The sequence below is a fragment of the Rattus norvegicus genome, chromosome X (assembly GCF_021556685.1).
Source record: "Rattus norvegicus strain SHRSP/BbbUtx chromosome X, alternate assembly SHRSP_T2T, whole genome shotgun sequence".
Lineage (NCBI taxonomy): Eukaryota > Metazoa > Chordata > Mammalia > Rodentia > Muridae > Rattus > Rattus norvegicus.
The window spans coordinates 160403644-160420892 of NC_141554.1; the positions used below are offsets into that span (position 1 = coordinate 160403644).

A 17249-nucleotide genomic window follows, 5' to 3' on the forward strand; every position below is an offset into this window, starting at 1 on the left:
GGTTTTTTTTTTTTTTTTTTTCGGAGCTGGGGACCGAACCCAGGGCCTTGCGCTTCCTAGGTAAGCGCTCTACCACTGAGCTAAATCCCCAGCCCCCCACTCAGGTCACCTTAATCCAAGCTATCATCTCAAATCCAGAAGGCCTCATTAGCCATTCCCCCTTGCTTGTAGTCTTCATCATCTTTATTCTCACTCTATAGAGAAAGGACATCCCAGGGTAAAGTTCCCATATTCTCCCATCTTTGCTACTTGCACCTATTAAGTAACAGGCTTTCAAGATCTTATGTCTACACCATCAAACACATCTGTGATGTGTTTATTTCTTTCCATGGCCATAACATGTCTGCTACGTACTCTCTGTCTCAGGGTCCTCTGCTTATACATGACCAAATGCAGAGCTGTTGAGAAGCAAGCTCAAGCTCTGGAGCCCAGCAGCTGTGAGGATGATTTTCTGACCTTTGCATCCTTGTAGCCCATCCTTCACAAATCTTATGCTACAGTAAGAGAACAAATACTTGTTTCCTCAACAGAGCAGGGGCATGTTCCCCTCCCTGCCCTATACCTGCCAAGGTTCACATGGCCAGATGGATATAGGTTGACCATTTACTAGCTGTGAAACTTTCTCGCCTTGGTTTTCCCACCTCTTCCCTGGAAGAAATGACCAAAGCTCCTTCTGGAGTCATGGGGAGGACAAAAATTGGTTAATATCATTGCATATTAACCTTTTCTTTTTCTCTAGATGGTCAATGGGCACGTTATGTGAACCTAGGAAATGCCCACCTTGGATGGTGGCCTGTTTTTAGCAACTCCAGTTGTATACCTATTGCCAATCCTCTCATACACCTGCTGAAGCAAGCAAAGGGGATCAAAATCCTGCCTTGTGCCGTTGGGCAAAGGGGTGGGCCAGGATGGGTTGGGTTCCCAACCTGGGCCAGCTGGGATGTGTTGGACTAGGCATGATTGCACTGATGGGCAGGAGAGCTCCACTAGGACAGTTCCTGGAACAGAAGCTACTCCTCAGATCACTGGTGACCCACCAGGTAGGTAGGAGCTAGGGCTGGTGTAGGCACCTGTGTGGAAACAACTGGGCCTAAGGACACTGCTTCAAGGTTGCTAAGAACAGAAGCAAGAATCTGTAGAGCTGACTAAGTTAGAGACAAGAAAAGGTGTCAAGCAACACAGTGATACCTGTGTGATACCTGCAGGCATGATGTCCCCCGGGGGAGTTAACAGTGGAGCAAAAACCAAACTTCTGACACAAATAGAGAGAGCTGGCACCATCCTGGAATAGGGTGCAATGTAAGGAGGCTACCTGCTTGGTTCCCCCACCCCCACAGTCAACCAACTGGCTCAGCCAGATGGCAAGGGCCACCTTCTACTTCACCCTGGAGCTTGCTATTACTGTGAACTGTAGAAGTAGCAAAGACTCTAAACTGAGTAAAGATGTCCCTGTACAGTGGGCCTTTAGGCTAGTTGGCCCCAAGGTGCCCTATGAGAACAGCAAGGAAGCCAGCTGCTATTGGCATTCCCTTCCCTCCTATGGTGGAAGGATCCAGGCCCATCCTGGAAGGACTTTCCTGTCCTATGTCTGAAGCCTAAGGCTCAATTCTGGCAAAGTCCCCTGTGGTCTACCTGCCTCAGCCCTTCCCATGCATTATCCTCTTCTGGCTTTCCCCACTACCACTCTGTACCTGGCACGACTTTGCTAGTCCTTGGGGGTAGAACTGGGTGGGGACAGTCTTCTCTCAGGCCAGTAGGCAGGAGTGGGGAGGGAGAAGGTCTTCTCCATGGGCTGTCTTTGTCAGTGCCTCCTCTGCCTTAGCCTGGACAAAGGCAGGCATTGACAGCTGGGACTGGCACTTCAGCCAGGACTAAGGCTACTGAGGCTGAGGCTGAGGCTGAGGCTGGCATTTCAGGGGCTGAGTGCCTTTGGCCCTGTGGTGGGGGTTTAAGGGTTACCCTGTGCTCTTTACAGGGACTCAGAGAAACTCAGGGAGGGGGCACTCTGTACTGGCATAGGAGCTGTGGACCACATGGGGAAAATTGGCTCAAGGAAACCCTGTCCCTTTGTCTCTACATCCCAGGGAGGTTTTCCCTGGAGACGGGGAGTGGCAGGGAGCTCCCTGGCTAGAACAGCCAGAGTGGGGGTAAGAACACCAGATAGTAGGTCCCTGGCCTGGGCCTCTGGACAGAGGGGACATTGTTGGGGTGGAGGCAGGGCTGCCTTGGCCAGGCCACTATTGACAAAGCTGCCAGCTGTGGAGGAGCCCGGTCTCCAGGCCCTTGCCCCCTCCCCTGCCTCCTTCCTCCCCCAGGGCCACCATGAATGGGGCTGAGCCTCAACTGTCTCCCTCCCACTCAGGACAATGCCCCCCACAGCCATCTTGTGCCTGTTGCCACTGCCCTGAAGCAGCTGATGTGAGGAGACCCCATTTCTGCACTCCGTAGTGGTGGTAAGTGTTTGGGCCCTATGTCCCCAAAGGTGTCCCTGAGAGATGCAGAGAGGGATAAATTTGCCTGGACTAGAGCACAGAACAGCCTCCAGGGAGCTTCTATCTCCTTTGCCTTCTTGGATAACAACTCCCATCTCTTCCATTACACACACCCAACTCTGTCTTTTCTATCTGTGCTCTTGAGATAAGGGGACTTAGGGTCCTTCTGAGTAGCAGTGGGTGGTTTCTAGCTGGCACATGCCTACATGACTAACTGTACAGATCCAAACTCAGTTCAGGATCTGTCACCAGCTCCTGCCTTCTTTCTAGAGCTGTACTCAGGGTTAAATCTGTCTGAATATCACCTAATTAGGCAGTTGGTCAGTGGCTGCTGCTGATTGCTTTTGGAAGAGAGCTGGGGACTGGCACCTGTCTTCAGTGCCTCAGACACAGGGTCTCCTCCGCTCACACCTGGAGCTCTCTGCCCTCTTCCCCTCCCTCTGACCTTTTTCTCATGGCTCTCCTCATCAGTGTTCCTACATTGAGGACCCTTCTACAGCTAGGTTTTCCCAGACTCTAGCTGCTGGGGTCTATCATTCTTGTACCCTGAGCTGCCTCCTAGTGCCTCAGAGTTCCTCTAGAACCCCCCAGGCTGGCTCAAAGCTCTCCTGCCACCCCTACACTGGCCACCCAGTGTTGGTCTAAAGCCCTGGCCCTGGCTACCTGTTCATACTGTTTTGGGGTAGTGTGCCTACATCTGGCTGCATCTTGTCCAGAAGCCAGAGTTCTTCATGTCTTTTCCCATATCCCTCCCTTCTCCTGTCACTGACACTCCTGTCATGCCCATATGGCTTCTCAAGATCTGTCCTCTTTCTACATGCATATAAAGTAGAGGATGAAAGAATTCTTTCCTTGTGTGTGCCCCCATCCCCATTCTGTCCCTTTCTCCATCTCTAGGGCACTTCTTTGTCCTTTCTGTCCTCTTCCTGGCTGCCTCCCTCTGAGCACCACCCACCCTTCCTCTCTTTCTCTCTTCCTCCCCTCCCTACACTGTCTCTCTGGCCTCTTTTGCCTTCCTCTGGTCATGTCTCTTTCCTAATTTAAAAATTTCCACTTTTGCCCGTTGAAGAATGAAGCATCTTCAGCATTCTCCCATCAGGTCGTATGCTGACTGACTTCCTCCAGGCTCCTGTGATGGCTCCCTGGTCTCCCTTCAGCCTCCACCTTCTGCTGCTGTTCCTGCTGTTGCTGCCCTTGACCAGGGCCCATCGCTTCTCTGTTCCGAACGCCAGCTTCAACCACCTGGTGCTGGCACCAGACCAGGGCAAACTCTATGTGGGTGCAGTGAATCACCTCTTCCAGCTCAGCCCTGAGCTGGAGATGGAGTCTGTGGCTATCACTGGCCCTGTCATTGACAGTCCTGATTGTGTGCCTTTCCGTGACCTGGCTGAGTGCCCACAGGCCCAGCTCACTGACAATGCCAACCAGCTCTTGCTGGTAAGCAGCAGGGCACAGGAGCTGGTGGCTTGTGGACAAGTGAGGCAGGGTGTATGTGAGAAGCGGCGCCTTGGGGATGTTACTCAAGTGCTGTACCAGGCGGAGGACCCTGGTGATGGGCAGTTTGTGGCTGCCAATACCCTGGGAGTGACCACAGTAGGCCTAGTGGTGCCTTTGCCAGGCCGAGACCTCCTGCTGGTGGCCAGAGGCCTGGCAGGCAAGCTGTCAGCAGGAGTGCCACCCCTAACTGTGCGCCAGCTGGCTGGGCCACAGCCTTTCTCCAGCGAAGGTCTGGGAAGACTTGTGGTGGGTGACTTTTCAGACTATAACAATAGCTATGTAGGGGCTTTTTCTGATGCTCATTCTGCCTACTTTGTCTTCCGTCGCCGTGGGGCTCGGGCCCAGACTGAGTATCGCTCCTATGTAGCTCGCGTCTGCCTCGGAGATGTCAACCTTTATTCCTATGTGGAAGTGCCCCTTACCTGCCATGGCCAGGGTCTTATCCAGGCTGCCTTCCTTGCTCCGGACACCTTGCTGGGCGCATTTTCAGCAGGCACAAGTCAGGCACAGGCAGCCCTGTGTGCCTTTCCCTTAGCTGACCTGGACGGGAGTATGGAACAAGCCAGGCGACTTTGCTATACTACTGGTGGTCAGGGTCCCAACGGCATGGAAGAAGCCACTGTGGAGTATGGTGTCACATCCCGTTGTGTCACTCTGCCTCCTGTGAGTGGTGAGAGCCTGGCTCCCAAATTTTGACTTGGGGTTCTACCTTCACTTTCTGAGCCTTGCCTTGCTTTGTCAGCCCTTCTCTCTGTGATATGGGACAGAGTACTCTCCAGGAATAGCTACTGGTTCACCTCTTAGCTGAGTATATCATAGGTAGCAGATGGCTCTGTCTCAAAGCTCTGATCTGTTCTCAGCTTTTTGATTTCCTCCCAACTCCTTTTTCACTGGCTGTGGGGTATCCTCTGCTCCTACCCACTTTCCCCTGAGAATTGATTCTCTACACCTTGCCTATCTAGGACTCCCCCGAGTCATACCCCTGTGGTGATGAACACACCCCCAGCCCCATCGCAGGCCGCCAACCCCTGGAGGCCCAGCCTCTGCTGCAGCTGGGACAGCCCATCAGTGCAGTGGCTGCTCTCCAGACAGATGGGCACACGATAGCCTTCCTGGGAGACACCGAGGGTCAACTACATAAGGTGAGATCCTGACCAATGGGAGTGGTTTTGGATGGCCTTTACACTTTCAAGCTAGGCCTGGTAGCTCTGCTATGTGTAGTTCAGAAAGCCTCAGGATACTCAATCTCTCAGCTATGTCCTACCATGGGTCAGAAGGCCTCACTGCACCTGGGCATCTGGTAGGACTCACCTCCTCTGGTTCCAAAATGAGAAACTACCTAGGAACCTCTGCAGGCGGCGGTGCCTTCTCTAACCAATGAGGGTGGTGTTGAAGGTGGCTAGAGATGATATGTAGGTAGGCCCAGAGAACCTGATGCGCAGAAGTAGCCTGGACCCAGGATTCTCTCTAAGGTAAAACATACCTTCCAGTAAACTTTTTGTCTTTATAGCTGCCTTCCCATGTAGTAGAATGGCCTGGTGTTCAAGAGCCTTAGCCAGGGCTCTTCTGTTGCCCAAGTCTTTTACTTCCTGGAGAATGGCTTAACCTTGAAGGTCCTAAGTGGGAGAAAGTGATGTGTTTCTACCTTAACAGTCTATCAGGAGGGGATGTCTGGCACTGGGGTAATAGACTACTTCCTGAGAGTCTTTATGTCCATCTAAAGGAGCCAGGAAAACATGTGCCTTCAATGGCCAGGATTAAGCCAACAATAGAGCTGGCCTTGGCTTGGCAGGGTGGCTCAGTTTTATCTTTGTGCCCCTACCCAGGTCTTTCTAAACAGCTCCCATGGCCAGGTATACCATTCCCAGCAAGTGGGGCCCCCAGGCTCAGCCATCAGCCCAGACCTGCTGGTAGACAACAGTGGAGACTACCTCTATGTCCTGACTGCCCAGCAGGTAAGGCCTATCTCTGGGGCTAAATGGGATGTGCCTAAAAGGCCCAAATCTTTGTAACCACCTTTATCTCTCCCTCACTGCCCATCCAGGTAGACAGGATACTTGTGGCAGCCTGCCCTCAGTTTCCTAACTGCACTACCTGCCTCCAGGCCAGGGACCCACTGTGTGGCTGGTGCATACTTCAGGGCAGGTGAGCATGGGCCCAGGCTTGAACCAACAGGTACTGGGAGTCCAGGAAGCTGTCCATAGAAGCATATGTAGGTGTGATAAGAGGCCAACTTGGCTCAATGTTGCTGATCCTTGATACCGTCTCAGACCATTAGATCACTGTTTACCTCTCACTCCTGTCATCTTACCTCAAATCAGGTCCTAGGACCCATGACTTGCTGCTGATGTCCTTGGCCCACTCTAGCTTTCCTCCAACCTGGACTGTCAGCCCAGGGCTCATTTATGGAAACCTGAAGTATAGGCTAGGTATATAGCTCAGTTAGTGGAGTGTTTGCCTAGCATGCACAAAACTCTGGGTTCAACTCCTAACATATAGTTAGGCATGGTGCATGGCACATGCATGGTGGTGCATACCTGTAATCCCAGCACTTGGGAGGTAGAGGCAAGGACACTAGAAATCCAAGGTTACCCTCGACTACAGTTTCAGGCCCACCTGGCATACAAGAACCCTTGTTGGAAGAGGGGGAATGGAGAAGGAAGAAAGAAAGGAAAAAGGAAGGAAGGAAGGAAGGAAGGAAGGAAGGAAGGAAGGAAGGAAGGAAGGGAAAAAGGAAGGAAGGAGAGGAGAGAGGAAGCCAGTGTTTTCCTCTTATATTTAAGGCTACAACCTGCACCCTGGCCATGACGCCCTATGTTCCTTTCACTTCTCCTTACTGCACTCCACCCAGGCCATCCTCCTAACCCCATGCCAGGAAACCTGAGACTCACAAGGTAAATCAATGGGTCCTCTGCCTGGCAGGTGCACTCGGAGGGCCGAGTGTGGGAGAGCAGTTCAGCCAAACCAGTGGCTATGGAGCTATGAAGACAACCACTGCCTTCACATCCAGAGCCTGCTACCAGCCCAGCACCCCCGTCAGGAACATGGCCAGGTAAAACTGACACTGCTGGTCTTGTAGCTAGTGTGGCCATTCCCTGTGGGAACACAGTGTTAGCTATTGACTGTCCATTTCCGCCCTAGCTGCCTCTGCCCACAGCCCTGGTATGACACACCACTCTGCTGTAGATCCATTTCCCTGTATCTCTCTCACGTGTCACAGATCACTCTGTCTGTTCCTGGGCTGCCCAACCTGGCCATGGATGAATACTTCTACTGTGCCTTTGGGGACTACAACAGTCTAGCTCAGGTGGAAGAGCACCATGTGGTCTGTGCCACCCCTCCTCAAGATCGGATGCCACCTAATCCTCCAGGCTCAGGTGAGTGGACCCTTGCTAGGTATTCCAAGGTGGAACTGCAATGGGAAAGAGCTACAAGATCTTCTCTGCCACCACTGTTCCCTTCCAGATCATGTCACCTTGCCCCTGGCCCTGATGTTTGAGGATGTGGTATTGGCTGCCACCACATTCTCCTTCTATGACTGCAGCGCTATTCAGGCCTTGGAAGTGGCTGCCCCGTGAGTTCCTGGGCCTGGCTCCTGATGGGTGAGGGTGGAAATCCCAGATGGCACCCAGCCTAAAAACACCCCTGCCCTTTCAGGTGCCGCACTTGTGTGAGCAGCCTGTGGCGGTGCCACTGGTGCCCCCAGAGTAGCCACTGTGTATATGGAGAGCGCTGCCCAGAGGGTGAAAAGGCTGTCTACAGTGCCCAGGAGGTGGGTCTGACTGACATACAAGCTCCTTGCACCTGATCAGTCCAGAAGGCAACCACAACAGGACAGTACCTGAGCTACCCAGGAGTAGTCCCATGCAATTTTGAAGAGCTAAGGCTGTCCTTTCTCTAGGTGGACATCCTGGTTCGTGGCCCAGAGGCTTGCCCCCAGGTTAAGGGTCTAGCAAGTCCCCAGTTGGTGCCTGTGGGCTGGGAGAGCCATGTGACCCTGCACATTGAGAACCTTCACTATTTCCGAGTGAGTAGTCAGGTGGATGGGGGAATGATAGAAGACTATAGAATGTCCATAAGACTAACATTATGACATCTGCACCTTCTAGGGTCTGCCTGCCTTGTACTATTGCTGGCTAGAACTGCCTGGAAAACTGCGAAAGCTACCTGCCTTCCTAGAGGAGACATCCAGGAACTCTGGCCTCATTCACTGCCAGGCCCAGCAGGTGAAAGGCTGCTTGGTGCTTAGGCAGCCCTCATCCATTCATAAGAAAACACACACACACACACACACACACACACACACACACACACACACACACACACACACAACTGTGCCCAGTCCCTCTTTCTCTTACCATTAGTTACAAAAGCCCACCCTGTGCCAGGAGCAGTGTGCCTGCAGCCTCTGTCCCTCTATTTAGAGATACAGAGGACTATCGCACCCATTCTAAGGAAGGTATTATAGAGGAAACAGTGGGCAGAAATATCCCAAGTCAGGGGTGAAGCCTGAACCCTGCCCTCTGCCCACAGTTCCACCCCTCTATGTCTCAGTGGGAGCTCCCAGTGCCCATCTATGTAACCAGGGGTGAGATCCAGCGGCTGGACAATACCGGTGATCTTCATGGTGAGCCCAGAGGTGACAAAGCAGGTGACGGGGGGCAGGATGTGCAGCTCATGGGTATGGCTTAGCATGCTGCTCCACCTTCCCTAGTGACTCTATATGACTGTGCCATGGGTCACCCTGACTGCAGCCACTGTCAGGCAGCCAATGGGAGCCTGAGCTGCTTGTGGTGTGGTGATGGCCAGCCTGCCTGCCGCTACGGGCCGCTGTGCCCACCAGGTGCTGTGGAACAGCTATGCCCTATACCCAGCATTGATGTGGTAAGACTCTTCCCTGTAGACTCTAGCTTCCCCACTACCCAAGGTCCTTGCCTCCACTGTCTGATACTCCCCCATGTTGCTTCCACTGTCTGATACGCCCCCATGTCAAGCTGCCTGCTTCAGACTCACAATCTCTAATAGTTTGGTCTAGACATTTTCCAGTAGTTGGCTGACTGGGCACCACCACTGCAGAGTGAGATGTGGGTTTGGAGAATTGTGTCTGCCATCCTTCTCTGCTACAGATTGAACCCCTGACTGGTCCCCCAGAAGGTGGCTTAGCCATCACCATCCTGGGATCCAACCTGGGCCAGGCCTTTAATGATGTGCGAAATGCTGTGACTGTGGCTGGCCAGCCCTGCAACCCTGACCCTTCTCTCTACCGCATCTCTGCCCGGTGAGGCTCCTAAGCAGGCTGGGGAGGAGAGGGATGCTATCCAGAGTAGGCCTTCAGAAATTGGTCACCAATAAGGAGGGGAGGCTTTAAGCCAAGAAAAGTGAGGTCCTGGGTCAGAACACAGAAGGGAAAGAGGCAGCAGAGGAGGAACAGGCTCCAGGTAGCCCCTGACAGGCTGCCCTAGGCTCCCCCAGGGCTTGAGCAGCTACCACACCTTGATTCACTAGGATTGTATGTGTCACATCTCCTGCTCCCAATGGCACTTCTGGACCAGTCCAAGTGGCCATTAAGAGTCGTCCTCCTGGCATCTCGGCCCAGCACTTCACCTACCAGGTTAGTAACTCCTCTTAGGTGGGAAGGAAGAGTATGTAAAGATGTCAAACTGGATCCAGAGGGCAGTAGGAAGCACTGCTGCTGTGTCCAAAAAGGAAGCCACATGATCTCAGTGGACAGCAGCCTGGGGACAGTGTTGTGATGACAAGGACACTGTCACTGGCAGCTGTCCAGGACGCAGGCAGGCAGTGCAGAAACAAGAACAGCAGACAGCCAGGGTGAAGAGCACATAAAACTTGTTCCAACCCTGGTAAGGTATGAGGCGAAAGTGGGGAACCTTCAGATGCTAGCCTGAGCCCTGGGCACATAGACCACTATGGAGTGGAAAGCCACGGGTAAAAGTAGGAGGCAGGGGTGGGTTAGGAGAGTTCTGCTACAGTGCCCGAACTTGGTGACTGGATCCCAGAGCTTAGAGCTTGGGAGGCCCCAGGTGTAAACTGCTCAAGAGGGAGAAGAAGCAAGGACAGAGGTAGACGGGAGGGAAGCTAACCTATGCATAACTGAAGAAGGAAAAGCATGGCCCTTCAGAAAGGAAGATGCAGTTGACTGAGACCCCTGATCAACTCATGAGACCAACTAGTGGGCCTGTACCTCAATGCTGGAGAGCCTTGAGGATGGACCCTGTGTCTACTCTAGCCTACCCTGTTCCCCAGGACCCTGTCCTGCTGAGCCTGAATCCTCAGTGGGGCCCCCAGGCAGGGGGCACCCAGCTCACCATTCATGGGCAGTACCTCCAGACAGGAGGCAACGTCAGTGCTTTTGTGGGGGACCAACCTTGCCCTATGTGAGTATCCAACCCAGCTCAACTATTCCGGGCCTGGCCACTCTCAACTGGAGGACCCTCTCATACAATGGGGCAGTGGATTCACAGTTTCCTTGTAATTCTTAGAGAAGTGGTACCATGACTATCCCTAGTAACCTCTGCCCCTGCTGAGGGAAGCAAGTGGGCCTTTTCCTGGTGGACTGGGCTTCTCACTAGGGTTGAGCCCAAAGTGAGTACATATTTCCTCCTCTGCAGTCAAGAGCCTGTGTGTCCTGAAGCCATCATATGCCACACCATGCCCCAGATGGAGCCAGGAGAAGCAGTGGTCTTCGTAGTCTTTGGCCATGTTGAACGCAAACTGCTCACCACTCCTTTTCGATACACTGCCAACCCCCAACTGGTGGAAGCAGAGCCTAGTGTCAGCTTCCGAGGGTGAGTTCTTAGCCAACTCACAGTGAACTACTTGGAAGATGGGGTACTGGGGCTGAACTACCTAAAATCCTCTTAACTCTTTTGACTTCAATCCTGGTACAGAGGTGGACGAGTGATTCGAGTTAGGGGTACAGGCTTAGATGTTGTGTGGCAGCCCTTGCTGTCTGTGTGGCTGGAGGATGAGTTCCAAGTGAAGGCTTTGGGCGTGCAGGCCCAGGATGTGAACCCAAGGAGGAGCTGTGGTGCCCCTGCTGCAGATCCTCAGGCTTGTATCCATCTTGAGAGTGGCTTACTACAGGTAAGTCTCCTACTACCTCTAGCAGAGAATGGTGCCACACACTAATGCTTAGGGGGCAGGGGAGGTCACCAAGACCAATCACTGATCTGCATCCCTGCCCCCTCCAGTGCTCCACTCTCTGCTCTGTCAACTCATCTAGTCTCCTCCTGTGCCACAGTCCAGCGGTGCCAGATGGGGCCCTCCCAAAGCGAGTCTTCTTTGCCCTAGACAACATGCAAGTAGACTTTGCCAGTGCTAGTGGGGGCCAGGGATTCCTCTACCAGCCTAACCCTCGCCTGGCTCCACTTAGTCATGAGGGGATTACTCACCCCTATCGGCTCAAGCCAGGTCATGTCCTGGATGTGGAGGTAAGTGTGCCACCAGCCAGGTACTGCCTGGGCACTCACCATCCTGAGGAGGATGGGATGGGGTCAGGGGAGGGATCCCAAAGGCTCAGGCTCCTGCTATGTATCCCAGGGCGAGGGCCTCAATCTGGGGATCAGCAAGGAGGAGGTGCAGGTGCATATTGGAGATGGGAAGTGCCTGGTGAAGACGCTGACGCTTACTCACTTGTACTGTGAACCACCCCAGCAAGCCCCTCAGCCCACCAATGGTTCAGGCACCCTGCCACAGTTTGTGGTGAGTGTGCGCCCCTGGTGGATGGGCTGCATGCTGCAGGCCCATGCTCAGGAGCCCTACTTCCCCAGGTGCAGATGGGCAATGTGCGCCTGGCTCTAGGCCCTGTTCAGTATGAAGCAGAGCCCATGATATCCACCTTTCCTGTGGAGGCCCAGGTGGGCCTGGGCATGGGTGCTGCCATGCTGATTGCTGCAGTGCTACTCCTCACCCTCATGTACAGGTGAGGATGTTCCCTCGTCAGCACATGTGGGCAAATTTCCCATGGCAGGCCCTAGGCCAGGGGCCACCCTGGTCTGGGCTTGTGGCTATGCCTGGACTCTTGCTCCAGGCACAAGAGCAAGCAGGCCTTGCGAGACTATCAGAAGGTACTGGTGCAGTTGGAGAACCTGGAGACTGGTGTGGGTGACCAGTGCCGCAAGGAGTTCACAGGTGTGCGGGGATACAGGCGGGAGGACAGGGCATCCACCAGGCCTAAACCTACATCTTGATGGGTCCTGGCCTGCAGACCTGATGACTGAGATGACAGACCTCACCAGTGACCTAGAGGCCAGTGGGATTCCCTTCCTGGATTACCGAACATATGCTGAGCGTGCTTTCTTCCCTGGCCATGTTGGCTGCCCACTGCAGCCAGGGCTCGAGGGGCCTGGGGAAGAGGGTCGCCGTGTCACCGTGTGCCAGGGTCTCACACAACTCTCCAATTTGCTCAACAGCAAGCTCTTCCTTCTCACAGTGAGAGCCACATGGATGGTGGGGACAGGCAGGGCAGGGGAGTCTAAAGTGGTAGGGAGGTGGGGCTGGGGACTGGCCAGACCCAGGTAGAGATATGGTCGCAGAAAGAGGGAGGGTATGGTGCTTTGGAGAATGAATACCAACTCCCTGTTTAGCTCATCCACACCTTAGAGGAGCAGCCAAGCTTTTCCCAGAGGGACCGCTGCCATGTGGCTTCACTACTTTCTCTGGCTCTGCACAGCAAGCTTGAATATTTGACCGACATCATGAGAACTCTGCTTGGTGACCTAGCAGCCCATTATGTACACAAGAACCCCAAGCTCATGTTACGCAGGTTGGCCTTGACCTGAATGTGGGGACAGGGGTAGGGGTAGGGGTAGGGGCTTACCTCTGACCCACTACCAATACACGTAGTTTGGGATCAGGCCCTGAGGTCAGGAGCCAGGAAGTCCAGCATTGGGATCAGAGATGATTTGAGGACAATCCTCACTAGGGCCTTGGGGCTTCTTCCACACAGGACAGAGACCATGGTAGAGAAGCTGCTCACCAACTGGCTATCTATCTGTCTCTACGCCTTCTTGAAGGTGAGGAGCACTGTCCATCATTTAGGAGCTTCTCCCTGGTTGTGGTCTCTAAAACTGATACCCAAATCACTAAGACTTAGGGTGGGCCATCGAATGAAGGTCATGAGAGCCTTTTCTCTGCTCAATGGGCCTATGAGAGGCCCAAGACAAGAGAGTGCTGGAAAGGGAAGGCATTGTGCCCCTTCTCCAGCTCACTGTTAAGCAGAGAAAAAAAGGGCTTAGGGCCCAGCTCAGGGCCCTGTGATGGCTGGCTGGCCTTTGCAAATCCTTGCTATAGGCTGTTAGCTGCCCCTCCCAGTCCCACCAAGCCCTGTACTGGGCCTTGCTGGACTAGTCTTGTGGCCAATGGCCGGCCCATCTTAATGGTTGTAGGAAGTGGCTGGTGAGCCACTGTACATGCTCTTCCGGGCCATCAAGTACCAGGTGGACAAGGGCCCTGTGGACGCTGTGACAGGCAAGGCAAAACGAACTCTGAATGACAGCCACCTACTACGAGAGGATGTGGAGTTCCGGCCCCTGACCCTGATGGCATTGGTGGGACCAGGGGCTGGTGGGGCAGCAGGAAACAGTGAAGTACATCGAGTGCCAGCCCGGGTGCTTGATACAGACACCATCACCCAAGTCAAAGAGAAGGTGTTGGATCAAATCTACAAGGGAACTCCCTTCTCCCAGAGGCCTTCAGTGCACTCCCTAGACCTTGGTAAGAAAAGACAGCTTTACTCCCTGCTCACTCACTGCTCCTCTCACATCTATAGCTGTTCAGCTACTGCTAATGAGGAACTCAGGAAGTAGGCTGTGTGTTTATGGGCTTCTCTGGGTCCTTCCAGAGTGGCGCTCAGGCCTAGCTGGTCACCTAACCTTGTCAGATGAGGATTTGACCTCTGTGACTCAAAACCACTGGAAGAGACTCAACACCCTACAACACTACAAGGTGCTAGTGGGTGGCAACAGGGCAAGGTGGATGGGGCAGGGACTGCCTCTAGGATCAATCTGTGATCTCACTCCCCACCTTCAGGTCCCAGATGGAGCAACAGTGGTACTCATTCCTCAGCTGCACAATGGTGGCACTGTCTCCCAGAGTCTGGAGCAGACTGGCTGCCATTCTGGAGAGAGTGAGTCCCTCAGTCCAGACCTCTCCATCTGCCAGGAGCCCCAGCTCTGCTCAGGTATCCCAGGGTTAGAGTCACTAGAGCCCCAGGCAGGGCCAGAAGAAGTCCTGGCCTACTCTATCTGCCTCCATCTAGGTTTCCCACCCCTCCTTGTCAGTGGGATAGTCAGATCTCCAGCTGAACCAAGATGTGGATATTCTGGAAACGTGGGGCTGAGCAAGTTCCTAAGCCATCTCTCTCTTGTTCCCTAATTTCTCCCTCCTTGCTCTTTCCTTACCCCATCCTAAGAGAAGTGTGGGTTCTGTATCTTTGGTTGCATGTTGAGGGCAGGAGCATAAGACAGAGGCCAAGCTTCTGTGCTTTTAGACACTCCCATGCTGGAAGATGGTGAAGAAGGTGGAGTTCGGCTTTGGCACCTGGTAAAGGCCACTGAGGAGACAGAAGGGGCCAAAGTGCGGCGCAGCAGCCTCCGGGAACGAGAACGAGAACGGGCACGAGCCAAGGCCATTCCTGAAATCTATCTTACTCGCTTACTTTCAATGAAGGTTCGTGTGGCCAGAGTAGTCAGGCACAGGAGTAGGGTTGTCAAGGAACTGCGGTTGACCTTAGGAAGAGGTGTGGTTCTGATGAGGCAGGGGGTAGCCCACTTTACACCCTGCCTTCACATGATCCTCATAACCCACCTACAGGGCACCCTGCAGAAGTTTGTGGATGACACCTTCCAGGCCATTCTTAGCATGAATAGGCCTGTGCCTATTGCTGTTAAGTACCTATTTGACTTCTTGGATGAGCTGGCAGAGAAACATGGCATTGAAGATCCAGAGACCCTGCACATTTGGAAGACAAACAGGTATTTTTCTGTTGACCTCTCTCCTTCCCACTGTGTGGGTGGTCTACTGAATTTCAGAAGGACTAGGACATTATGACAGGGTAGCAGGTCCAGGTTAGGAACCCAGGCTTTATAGCATTACCCTGAGTTTCTGCTCTCACTCTACAGCCTAGACAAATAATAGGAGGGTCCAGGCTTAGATTACTTGTGCCATGAGGACAGCTTCCCATTGAAAACAAAGCCTGAGTTCACTGCTGCCTAGGTCCCCAGCTCCAAGACAAAGATCCATGCTGAGGAGTGGGGAGCTGGGATACAACGGAAAGAGGTCACAATGGCAGGTCAGGCCTCATCCCCACACTTGACCTGTGCCTCCAGCTTATTGCTGCGATTCTGGGTGAATGCCTTGAAGAACCCACAGCTCATCTTTGATGTTCGAGTGTCAGACAACGAGGATGCCATCTTGGCTGTCATCGCACAGACCTTCATCGATTCCTGCATGGTCTCAGAGCATAAAGTGGGCCGGGTGAGGGCAGAAGCAGGACACCAGAGGCAAAAAGAAGAAGAGTTTGTGGGGAAACCCAGTGCAGAGCCTGGGTGCTGAGAGGGATGGCATAATGGAAGTAGGAGATGGTAGTGTTTGTGGTTCTGCTACCTCCCTGTTTACACTTCTTACCTCCTCTACCTGGAGTAGGATTCCCCAGTGAACAAACTGCTCTATGCCCGGGAGATCCCTCGCTACAAGCAGATGGTGGAGAAGTAAGTATCAGAGCCTTTGGGGTTGGGGATCAGAGATGCAGGTCCCTAACCCTGCTGACTTCTCCAGGTACTATGCGGACATTCGCCAGAGCTCTCCAGCGAGCTATCAAGAGATGAACTCAGCTCTGGCTGAACTCTCTGGGGTGAGACATAGCCCAAGGGACCCAGTCCTCCGCATTTAGGGGGAAAGTAACTGGTAGAGCAGAAGTGGAGAGCCTTGGGTCTGAGGTAAGGGACTCACTGCTCCACATGCTACCCATAGAATTATACTTCTGCTCCCAACTGTCTGGAGGCTCTTCGAGAACTTTACAACCACATCCACAGGTATTATGACCAGGTGAGGCCAAAACATTCCTGAGGGGAGAGGGCAGGCACTTGGAGGAGGTGTGTTCAAGACAATGACCCACAGAACCTTCCTGACCATGTGTGTGTGGATGGGATGGTTGGGGGTAGCCCAATCCAGATGGAGGAAGAAAGAATGGAAGCCATCCTGTGCTGAAAAGGGCCCAGGTTAGGAAATGGTCTTGGTTTTCACCCAGTCCTCCCTGGGCAGGTCTAGAGCAGAACCCCTACTCTTTTGCCCCAGGCCCTTGTTGAAATGGAAAAAGAACTGATGGCTCCCAGTTGATGGGTGGAGGGGTGGGATTTCAAGCAGGGTGTACACTGCTGTCCTGACAGATCATCAGTGCCCTGGAGGAGGACCCCGTGGCCCAGAAGATGCAGCTGGCTTGCCGCCTGCAGCAGGTCGCTGCCTTGGTGGAGTACAAAGTGACTGATTTATGAACTAGGGTCAACGTGATCACCTGAGACCTGCCAACTTATAGAACAGTGAGCAGGATCCACTGTATGACCCTGACTAAGCAGTGACTGAGGAGGGGGTCAGCAAGGCTATCTAGAATGCCTACTACCCCCATGTGCTTGTTTCTAATTTATAATGATCCCTACCCTCTTTCCCACTGTATTTATTTGCTTGCTGGAAAATCACATCTGGAAATAAAGTAGAAATACATCTTTTTAAAAACAATCTCAATCTGTTGCCCCTGCCTTTTCCTGTCAAATGTCGCTCTCAGTATTATGTGGAGCTGAAGTGTAAGACATGAATGGGAATTGTAGGGGAAGCATCTGCATCCCTGCTCAGGGGTGCCACTTCTACCAATACCAGGGCTCACTCCCCAGACATGCCCAGGTTCTGCACAGGGCTTCTCTACAAGTCTTTCTTCTATGCACCTTTGCCCTTGGTCCAGTGATCAAATCTGGCACTCTTGGGGAAAGAAGAGATAATTTCCCTTTCATCCTTTGCCCTGTCCCTCCTTTCCTGGACCTCCTAGTCCATGCAGGGAACTGTCCTCTCCATCTGTGCCTGCCCCACCCATACCAGTTCTTTCTTATAACAGGACACTGGACAGAGTGTCTCTCCTACCTTGAGATAATACTGTCACTACCAAGCCCCCTCCACTTTACTCAGAAGTTTCTGGCTAGTCGCCTATCTTCACTTTTGCCCCTTTAGTCTCATCTAAAAAACAAGTAGAGT

General features: G+C 53.2%; 1 protein-coding gene across 7 annotated transcripts; it reads left to right on the top strand.

Moving 5' to 3' along the window:
* Positions 1 to 1867: 1867 nt before the first annotated feature.
* Plxnb3 (plexin B3) lies at positions 1868 to 16742 on the top strand. 7 transcript variants are annotated; one of them, XM_087600381.1, is made up of 36 exons: positions 1868 to 2147; positions 2363 to 2453; positions 3592 to 4652; positions 4952 to 5131; positions 5816 to 5944; positions 6034 to 6134; positions 6912 to 7041; positions 7210 to 7366; positions 7455 to 7563; positions 7647 to 7761; positions 7891 to 8016; positions 8099 to 8215; positions 8523 to 8616; positions 8704 to 8873; positions 9116 to 9267; positions 9495 to 9600; positions 10254 to 10384; positions 10619 to 10795; positions 10898 to 11093; positions 11201 to 11440; positions 11550 to 11711; positions 11780 to 11931; positions 12040 to 12140; positions 12217 to 12440; positions 12596 to 12774; positions 12958 to 13024; positions 13397 to 13724; positions 13852 to 13955; positions 14040 to 14136; positions 14500 to 14678; positions 14823 to 14983; positions 15338 to 15485; positions 15654 to 15718; positions 15786 to 15861; positions 15981 to 16055; positions 16397 to 16742. In XM_087600381.1, exons 3-36 carry the CDS (start codon positions 3597 to 3599, stop codon positions 16499 to 16501), a joined length of 5709 nt encoding a protein of 1902 aa, XP_087456507.1. In that variant the 5' UTR covers positions 1868 to 2147; positions 2363 to 2453; positions 3592 to 3596; the 3' UTR covers positions 16502 to 16742. The 7 variants fall into 7 exon arrangements, with proteins under 7 accessions (XP_087456507.1, XP_087456505.1, XP_087456506.1 ...); XM_087600379.1 differs by lacking the exon at positions 1868 to 2147 and having other exon boundaries at positions 2240 to 2453; positions 14040 to 14190; XM_087600380.1 differs by lacking the exon at positions 1868 to 2147 and having other exon boundaries at positions 2240 to 2453; positions 11786 to 11931; positions 14040 to 14190.
* Positions 16743 to 17249: the final 507 nt, after the last annotated feature.

Coding starts and splice junctions, on each gene's coding strand:
- Plxnb3 (XM_087600379.1), top strand. CDS start 3,597: ATGCTGACTGACTTCCTCCAGGCTCCTGTGATGGCTCCCTGGTCTCCC. Junction 6,135..6,911: donor TGGTGCATACTTCAGGGCAG/GTGAGCATGGGC, acceptor TCTGCCTGGCAG/GTGCACTCGGAGGGCCGAGT. Junction 8,216..8,522: donor TTCACTGCCAGGCCCAGCAG/GTGAAAGGCTGC, acceptor CTCTGCCCACAG/TTCCACCCCTCTATGTCTCA.